This window comes from Nicotiana sylvestris, chromosome 5 (genome assembly GCF_000393655.2).
Source record: "Nicotiana sylvestris chromosome 5, ASM39365v2, whole genome shotgun sequence".
Lineage (NCBI taxonomy): Eukaryota > Viridiplantae > Streptophyta > Magnoliopsida > Solanales > Solanaceae > Nicotiana > Nicotiana sylvestris.
This window is the reverse complement of record NC_091061.1, coordinates 154,156,083-154,166,552: the sequence shown is the minus strand read 5'-3', so window position 1 is coordinate 154,166,552 and position 10,470 is coordinate 154,156,083. Positions and strand designations below refer to the sequence as shown.

The following is a 10,470-nucleotide window of genomic DNA, read 5'->3' as shown; positions in this document are numbered from 1 at the left end:
CGCCGCGTAAAAGTCTTTTCCCCATTATTTCCCCTGGTCAACATTTTTCTCTTCCTTCAGTTCCCTAAGATCCGGCAGGTCGGATATCTTATTTGGTATGTTGAGTTGAGTTTTAATGAAGAAGTGAGGATTCATATAGCCGACCCCGGCTTGTTTAGGACTGAGATGTAGTTATTGTTCGGTTCCCTAAAGTCCAACACACAATGCAAGAAATGCCTGGTATCCATCTCTTCACAAATATTCATAGCTAAGTCTACTAAAAGAGAAACTGGTCTCATGGTGATCTTTTAGAAGAGATAATTTAGATTCAATAAAGTGGTCATCTTGCATTTACATTGAGACATGAAGAACATTTTACAGATTGTATATTCAAGAAAATGCAATACCTCCATCCTGCAACCGCTCCCTAGTCGCCCCAAATAGCTCTTGCTGATGCACCCATCAAATAGAAAAGGATCGCTTAGAACTACCATTCTCCCGAGTTCCCAATATAAGATTGGGCACATAGTTTCTGCAATTCTTCCATTGGTGCAATGCGGAAAAAATCTTTCACCTCATAGATCACTTGGTACTAAAGAATTGGTCTTGTTTTTGGTGATCTAGACGGTGTTTGAGCTTTAAATTGAGGGATTTCAAGCCATGGTTCCAGTGTGCTTCTTGTGGTGGGCCTGGTTTGAAACATTGAGTAATCATTCGCATCGTATCCACTCTGTCCCCCGATTCCATAAGCTGGGTGGGGCGGAGAAAGATAACAGCTCCTACGCGCAGGTTCGTACTGTCTTAATGGGCTAGAAGTTGGGGATACCGGTAAAGATGTTATGGTTTTTACAATTTCCCTGTAGATATCAAGAAAAGAACAGTGGTATATACGTGTCTTCCGGCAAGAGCAGAAATAGACTAAAAGTAGATAAATAAATTAAGGTATTTTTTGCAAACTGCTGTTATTACCTTGGGCAGCTCAATGGTCTAGAGATGGTGATCACTGGATGGCTGGCATAGTTTCCTTTAGAGGGAGAAATATTCCTTCCACCGGATTGCAGATCCAACACTGGCTGTAGGAAAGCAAATTGAATAGAGAACTTTAGTGGGCTAGATACCATACTACCTAAATGCAAATGAAAAGCATATAGGATCAGTTTCAAAAATTCTATTTCCCAAGACAGTCCGAGTCATTCTTGGTGTTATAACATAGATAGATGAACTACCACAAGTATTGCTGCTAAAGAATATCCGGATATCTTTTGATGTCCAAAACTATCTACAGTTCAATTCCCGATATTTTTATAGTAGTTTTTAATAACTTCTATTGATTTGGATTTGATTATATCTCTCCAAGATTGGGAGGGGTACTGTCGTTTGATCAGTTAATTTGCACGTCTTTGTGTTTCTCCATGTCGTTCAAGTCAAGTAAACAAAACCACGTGCTGTTTTGTATAGCATTTTTGAGAGCTGTTTCTTTATTGGGAGTGTGATTCAATTATCTTAGCAAAGTCTCTTACAAAATGTTGCTCAGTGAACTGCTACTTGGTGAACTGCGGCTATAACTTGTGAGAATATTTGGTTGCCGCTATTAGGGGTCAGCAAGTGGTTAAATAAGCTGCAAACTGGTACGGAAAATGTCCTACCAGCATTGGGTAGGGTATAAAATCACCAATCAGATTCTGTGGTTCTTAATAAGAATTGTAGGTTTCAAAAGATAGACAAGTGGAAGAAAGTGCCACATCTCTCTTACAAAGCATAACTTACACCGCACTTCTTCTCTATCTCTTGTTCTCTTTAAGTTCCTTCCTCAAAGTTTACATAAATTTCTCACTCAGTGTTCTTCTAGTTGGTTCAGAGCGTAATTGTAATTTGCCAAAGAGAATTCATTATAGTTTTGTCAAAGAAGGAAAAAAGAGTTAACTGCCTTTAGACAAATGAAAAATATCAAAATCTTTACCGGTGTCCGGCTTCCATCAAAGGAACGAGGATATGCTTCCTTGGTTACACCAACATGAGCAACTTTTGCTGTACTTTGGTTTTTCACAAAAGGGTGCTTTAGTAGTTGAGAAGCCGTAGGTCGTGCAGACGGCTCCCGCTGCAAGCATAACTTTATGAATTTTTTTGCATCATTCGAAAGGTGATCTGGAATTTCAGGGAAGTCTTTGCTGTTTCCAATTTTAAATATGGCAGCGACCTGTTCCATAGAAGGCAGCAAAGACACTTAGATTTGAGTTCTCTGAAACTGGCCTCAAAAGTGATAAACATGGTAATCCATTTATCAAATATTCCATTATCTTACCCCTTCATACTGGCTCCAAGGTGGCTTTGAACTTGCCATTTCAAGAATTGTACATCCCAAACTCCAAATATCCACCGGAAGGCCATAGCCACTTGTATTCATCACCACCTGATATGAGAAATATCAGATAAGTCTTTGCTTAAAATATTGGACAAAGGGTAAGCAGAAAAAGGTAGGTAGGCATACCTCAGGAGCCATCCAATAAGGACTCCCTTTGAAAGAGAGCACCGAGGAACACGAAGTTATCTGCTCCAAGGTAATATAACTATTAATGCATGGACAAATTGCTTGAAAAGAAACTTTCCTAAAGAATTCATATAGTTTTCATTTAGTAGCATCAATTTTTTTAAGACAAAACTAAAAAAATAAATACAAAAAACAAAAATAGAAACAAAAAAAATTATCTTTTGCTAGGCTACCACATCTGCTGTTTCTATAAGAAGGGCTAAATTCGTTTGAATAACTAAAACAGAATTCACGACAAAAAGTAAAATGACTAAAACTTTTTCCATGTCATTGGCAAGTATAGCCTACAAAACAGTCAATCAGATTCCCCTTCTTGTTGTGTGCAAATAAAATCAGAGGCAAAGTTTTGGAATCAGTTTTATGATACCTTTCAATTAAAAGTGGTTAAAAAATAGCTTTTGCGATTACGCACTGCTACTTACATGTTTTGCCATGCCAAAATCAGCAAGCTTTATTTCACCATTAGGATCTACTAGTATATTTGCTCCTTTTATGTCCCTGAAAAGAACAATTGCCATTTAAATCTAGCAATGTCCGCAGAAATAAATAGCTGACTCACCACTACTTGAATCAATAAAGACACACACACACACACCTGTGAACCGTATTCCTAGCGTGTAAAAAGGAAAGGCCAGAAAGGATCTGTCTTGTGTAGTTTTGTATAACTGGCTCTCTGAAAGCGCCATATTCCTGCAACAATTTATGTATAGAACCACCGGAAACGTATTCCAAGTAAACTGATAGAGTTTCTTCATCCTGAGGAATAATTAAAAAGATGACAGTTAAAAACTAAATGGGGAAATCATACTTCTGTTCCACCGCGCAACTAGGTTAGAGAAGAACAAATTAATATGATCAGCATATTTCCCTAGGTTGTGTAAATAACAGAACAACAATAACATAATTATACGTCATACCAGTTCACTTCCATAGTATCGAACAATATTTGGATGTGTCAAGTTACTGAGTAAAATGATTTCCTGTACATAAGATAAGTTCAGTCAGGTATCAAATGCAAAATGGAAAAGGGAGATATTAAATGACAAAAGATTAAAGTTTATCATGGACTTTGAAAGGAGAGGATATTCAAATTATGAACAGATATATACTGAAACAGTAAATAAAAGAGACCTAGTCACTTATCAAAAGTAAATTAATGATAAAATAAAATAAAAGAGACCTGGTTCAATTGCTTAAGACACTCTTTCGATGTCTGATCGTCTGAAACCACCCTGACTTCTTTTATTGCGCACATTTGTCCATTCTCCCTGTTCATACCGAAAAGAACCAGTTAGTGCACTACTAGTCACGCGACCTTAGATAACACCAATTCAAAATGAGCATAAGATGACCTATACGAAATCCATATGATTAAAAAAAATTTAAAAAAGAAAAACTGGAAGGCTGACAACCTGTTGAAACCAAGATAGACATGCCCAAATGTGCCTCTTCCCAGGAGTCTGCCTTTCTTCCATTTTGACATATTAACTGTTGAGCCTTCAGCGACACCACAGGGTCTTGGGTTTGGCAAAGCAGAAGGGCTGGGTGGGGAACCAGGTGGAAGTGGCAGCTGATGACATTCACTCCTCACATCATTATCCAATTTGCCCGTTGGAGAGTCCAGATTAATACTCGAAAACCGAGGATGTAAAGGTGACGACGTGGTAGTTGTCCCTCTAGAACGAACTGGGCTTCGCGACAGTGGGCTCAACCTATTATCTCCATTTCCTCTGGCAACAAACACAAGTGTTCCCACAGTTAGACTAGTACAACGGACCAATGGAATTGAAAAGAACTACTTGTAACTTCTTCATGCATCTCATCCATTCCTTAATTAAAAAAAAAGGTAACACTATGTACCGTGCAATTATACCACGTATAAAGATTTTGCTCTGACTTTCCTAATTAAGCCTCCTGAAAAATCAGTAAGTGAACTAGAGCACACGGAACCATACTAACAAGCACATATTCAAAGAAATAATATAAATCCTTCAGCTTTAGCATTTGAGGTAAACTAAAATGTGAGAGAAAGAAAAAACAAAAAGAGGGTAGATAATTGGCAGACTCGTTAATCAGATGTTTGATTCAATATGCAAAATCCACCAAAGAGCCACCTGGAGAACCAAACATACAAAAATATAAACGAATTGAAATATGTACTAAAGCTCCTTTAATTGATTACAAAAAAAAAAATTACAATCTTTAACACACCAAAGCACCTTTTTTCCAGGTACAATAGCTGCAACAATATAATCTCTCTAGCTAATAAATACACATTCAATTTGCTGAACACAAACCAAATCCAATCAACAAAGGATCCAATTTTGATAACTACCCAACAATCAAAAAAGTCAATCTAAAGTCAACCCAACAAACTGTAACCATAACAAGGACTCGTCATCTCAAAACAAACAAAAACACCAAAACTACAAAGGAAATAACTTTTGATCAAGAAATCAAAGTAAATACAAACCTGAATAAAGTATCAAATTGGGCTTGATCAGTAGTATTAACAGGCCCATCAGATGATCCAGATGAGCTAGTGCTTGAAACTGAAACTGACCCACATCCCAAAACAACCCCTTGATCATTTCCCACTGAAGGTCTAGGTAAAGGATGAGCTTTATCTAAAGATGAACCTGAATCAAACCCAGAAAATCCAGAACCAGAAAACCCACAACCAGAACCACCAAAGTTTAAATCTTTACTATTTCTAGGTGAATTTCTACATAGTACCTCATCAAAACTCCTTGGTTTAACATACTTATCTCTTTCTTTTTCTTTAGATTGTGTTTCTTTGTTTTTGGTGGATTTTTTTCCCCACCAAGCAGGCATTTTTTTTTTGTTCTGAGCTAATCAACAGAGTCAAGGAAGAGTGAAATCTTGTAGTGTATTTCTTGGTATGCTGCTATAGTAAAGAGAAATAGAGAGATAGAGAATTAATTTGGATTTTCAAGATTTTTTTTTATGTGAAAGGGGGGATGTATTGTTGTTGTAGCTGACGAAGAAAACTTTTAGAAGGAAATAGGAAGGTAGATAGATAGAGAATAGAGGAAGTGGAGAGGGCCTGCCAAGTTGGTTGTAGTAACGTGTTTTTCGTTTTTGCACCCTAATGTTTGTTGTATTTGCCATTTTTGTACTAATTCACTTTGTTCTTTAGTGAGTATGATTTTGTTTGTGGCTTCTTTTCTTTGCTTGCCTACCAAGTCTATAGATGTTATGTTAGAACTACGTAGTATTTTGCTCGAGGAAATGCTTCTTAGTCTAGTATAGTAATGATGAGATAAAACTAGAGTTTTGTAATTTTTGCGTCCATTACGTAATTTTTGCATTCCCAGACCTCACCACGTGAGATAATATTGAATATGTTATTGTTGCTTATATAACAAGGATTTTTTAATTCTGACATATAATATAATTTTTAACTTTTAACGTAATTTTCATATGATATAAAAGATAGTAATATTTAATATACAATAGCAAATTAGGAACATTTTGGTCTTTTGTCTTTAATATGACCTATTTGTTAAGTGAGGAAGTTATTCCTTAAAGTATTTCTTAGTTGAAAATTTTGCAGTTGTATTCTGAATTATGGTAGGTTATTTCTCAAAATTCAGAAAATTAACTTGATCATGTATTCTATCAAAATCATACTAATCACGACTGATTTTCTTTTTTGTATTACAAGTACTTTTGAGATACTGCAAATTAATTGTAGCTATATGAAATCGTATACGGAATCAAAGAATGATCAATCATGTTTGGAACATGTAAGCAACACAAACACATGTGTATTCACGTGGTAATTTGGCCACGCCAAATTATAGTGTGATTAAATCTAACGAATAAATTGTTTACCAATAAAGTAGATACTACTATCATGTAATCTGACTTTAATTATTTAGCAAAATAAAGATAAAAGTACAAAATACTAAAATCGCGATTCAAGTGCATGGTCAACTACTATTATGACATTTGTGATAATCATATCAATTCTTCATTGCCGCTACTAATTACAATCATGAATGTTACTTATTCATTTTATCCATATATATTTTAAATTTACATGATCAATCAAAGAGAGATAAATTCATTTTTACGACTGAACTATTACTTTATACCTCTGAAATGATCACATGATATAAGGAAATGGGGACTATGAACCACCGAGGGGTTTGATATAATGGTTAATATTGCTCTATCCTTGATTATTGATTTCGAGTTTAAGACATGTAAACAAAAAAAAGTATTTTTCTTTTCTTGGTAAACTTACCTGACATGAATTCAAATTAGTTGGATCAAAGTGCTTCAATATTAAACTATTGAGATGCAAAGTGAAAGATGATGCTAAATTAGGGAGCAAAATAGAAAGAGAAGAGGGTAGGCACGTGTGGTCCCAAGTCCAATAGAAAAGCAAAGCTGCTACAGTGAGACACAGCTCAGGAATTTGGGGACGGCAGTCAGTGGTTGGATTAAACCGAGTGGATGACGTGGAATCTTTTTTTCTTTTTTAAATTTTAATTTATTTTGTGTTTTAATGACGGCTTTCTGGAAATACACTTGACTCATCACTGATGACTCAATGTCAATGTCACAAATGTGGGTGCGTGTGATAGGAGAGAAATATATTTCTTTCAAAGTGAAACAAAAAGTGTTTATTGCATCATTTTCATTTTTTAGTTATGAATAAAGTCGATATTATATATATGTGTGTGTACTAATAACGTACTCCATGAGATGTAAGAAAAATTATGAGAATAATGATTTGATATTTTTAGTATAGAAGATCAAAACAAATGAAGGAAGTGATGCGAAATAAGAATCTGGATATTCAAAAAAGAAAATAAGATAGTGAGGAAAATTATATATTTTATTTTGAATTGAGGTATTTCTGACAATTTGAAATAGCCCGACAATAGAAAATATTTCTTTTTGGAAAATATGTTTTGTGAGTAAATGATTTATGTCAAACCAAACACACTAAAAACAGAAGAGAAATTGTTAAAAATAATTAACAATGAAGGGAGTAATCTCCTTTATAACAATAACAACAACAAATCCAGTATAATCTCACATAGTGAGGATTCGAGGTAGAGTATACGCAAATCTTACCCCTATTTTGTGAAGGTAGATAGCATATTTTTGATAGAACCCGGCTCAATGGAAAAAAAGAAAAAAGAAAAAAAAAAACAGAAATAACAATTGGTAACAACAACAACTATCGGTTTATAACCACTTAGAATTAATACCTATTTTAGATTGAAAATAATTGATTTTCTATTTCAAACGTCTTATTCTTCTTTAAACGAGGAAGTAATGATGACTAGATTAGAAACTCGTATATTTAGCAGGAAAAACTTTCAAATAGTCGCTTTTCGGCCTAGAAAAATAGTCATTATCTTATAATTTAAAACTTTACAACAATAGTATTTTTCAAAAATTATAAAAAGTGGCTAAATGAGCCATATCTCTATATATATTTAGCCCCATCCGTACAATGCGTGTATTATTGGTAATTAATCACTTTTTACTCCTATTACTAGTTGTCACGATCCAAAATTCAATTAGTCGTGATAACACCTAACTCTAACCCGCTAGGCAAGCCAATTAACAATTATTCAATTTTAATGAACTTAATGAGACAATTAAATGAAAGAAACATCTGAATCTTATACATTCCCCAAGAACTGGTAGCCAAATCATGAGCTTCTCATATTAGAGTTTACAAAGCTGGTATGAAATAAATATATCATCTGTTCGAAATGTACATAAACAGATTGTTATGAATCTAAGGCTACCATGAATAAGAGGCAGCTACGACCAGAATGCAGGTACGTCTTCAAATCCAACTCCCGTCGATCTCAGCAACGTCAACAGCTAATATCTACACGCAAGGTGCAGAAGTGTAGTATGAGTACAACCGACCTCATGTACTTAATAACTAACAAACCTAACCTTAAGTTGAAAGTAGTGACGAGCTAGAACAAAGGTCAGGCCCAACACCAATATCCAACAACACTTCATAACAACGTAAAGCAAGTAATGAAAGAAGTAATTTCAAGATGAACAGCTTATTCATAGTTTCCCGAAAAATAATTCCGCTTTTCAAGTATATCAGTGAAAATCCAAATCCTTTACCGAAATCGTCAAAAATATGAGAAAGTTTGAAAACAGTAATTTTTCCCAAAAATCCTTTCAACAATAAATAAGATATTCCATGTTTCTTTCCAGGTAGGCAGTGTAACATATATCACTATGCACATCTGTCAATATGTGTGAGAGGTCATGAATGACGTGATACTGTACAACATGAGGAATAAATACATCTCTATGCATGTACGTCATATGTGTGAAAAGTCATGAATGACGTGATACCGTATGTTATGAGGAATAAATGCATCTCTATGCATATATGTCATATATGCATGTCAATGCCATGTACCTCAGTGATGAACTCATGTACTCACACTCTCAGATTACTCAATCTCACTGTCTTACACTTTTCATTCATCATGCTCAACCACTCAGTACTGTATATGGCCAATCCGGCTCAGGGAAGATTCATCCCGGAATATATACATTAACTGACCATCAGTTACTCAGAACTGAGTAGGGCCAATTCCAGCCCGTGGGGAAGATCCATCCCCAGGTATATAAATGTTTCGGACAAGATCCATATCCAAGGAAGATTCCCTCAATATAATCAACCGTGCTCACTAGGGGTGTGTACAGACTCCGGAGGGGCTCCTTCAACCCAAGCGCTATATCAAGTCAATCACGACACAAATCAATATAACCTGCAGTGGCGTGCATCCCGATCCCATAATATAATTAATAGAACATGCTGCGGCATGCAACCCGATCCCATAATATCACTCACACTCAGCCCCTCGGCCTCACTCAGTCAACAATCTCTCAAGTCTCTCGGGATCACAATGCCATGGAACTAGCCCAAAATGATGATATGATGTGTCAATAAATGGTAACAGAGACTGAGATATTATATGTATATGAATGCATATGACTAAGTATGTAATCCAATGAAAGAAGATAACTCAACAACAGAAATGACCTCGATGAGTCCCAATAGGATAAACATGTAGCCTATATATGATTTCTAACATGGATCAGAGCTCAATAGCTCAAGTACGCAGCAATATCATGATTACAGGTAAGATCAGGTAACTACACAGTACCACAGAAATAACGGAGTTACAATCCACATGGTGCACGCCCACACGCCCGTCACCTAGTATGTGCATCACCTTAACATCGACCACATAACACGAAATTGGGGTTTCATACCCTCAACATCAAGTTTAGAAGTGTTACCTCGAATAAGCCAATTCTAATACCGAGCAAGCCAAGTGATGCTCCAAAAATGCCATCCCGCGAGTTCCGACCTCCGAATGACTCAAAACTAACCAAAAACAACTCAAATACATCAAATAAAGCCCACATAAATAATTCCAAATGATAAATGTTGAATCCTTAGAAAAAATCCAAAACCGGCCAAAAGTCACACCCGGGCCTGCGCCTCGAAACCCGATAAAATTTATAAAATCTGGCAACCCATTCAACTACGAGTCCAACCATACTAGTTTCACTCAAATCCGATCCTAAATCGTTGTTCAAAACTCAAAAATTCACTTTATGAAACTTTAGGCTAAAACCCCCCAATTTCTCTTTAAAATTCATCAATCAATTGCCAAAAAATGAAGATAGATTCATGAAATAAGATCAAAACCAAGTGTAGAATATTTACCCTAATCTTTGTGATAAAAATTGCTTCAAAAATCTCCTCAATCCGAGTCCCACATCTCAAAATATGATAAAAGAACCAAAAACCTCGATTTAACCGCTTCTGCCCAGCACTTTATGCATTTGCGGACAAATCATCGCATTTTGCGACCACCGCTTCTGCGGCAAACAACTCACACCTG

The 10,470-nt window shown here is 35.7% G+C and overlaps 1 protein-coding gene across 1 annotated transcript; it reads right to left on the bottom strand.

The window, feature by feature from the left end:
• Nucleotides 1-280: 280 nt before the first annotated feature.
• Nucleotides 281-5,521, bottom strand: LOC104216818 (mitogen-activated protein kinase kinase kinase 3-like). The gene is made up of 11 exons (XM_009766950.2): nucleotides 5,001-5,521; nucleotides 3,940-4,257; nucleotides 3,708-3,795; nucleotides 3,445-3,507; nucleotides 3,123-3,283; nucleotides 2,950-3,025; nucleotides 2,468-2,527; nucleotides 2,282-2,389; nucleotides 1,940-2,176; nucleotides 949-1,052; nucleotides 281-836 (listed from the first exon to the last, which is right to left on the bottom strand). Exons 1-11 carry the CDS (start codon nucleotides 5,360-5,362, stop codon nucleotides 572-574), a joined length of 1,842 nt encoding a protein of 613 aa, XP_009765252.1. The 5' UTR covers nucleotides 5,363-5,521; the 3' UTR covers nucleotides 281-571.
• Between the last annotated feature and the right edge of the window lie 4,949 nt (nucleotides 5,522-10,470).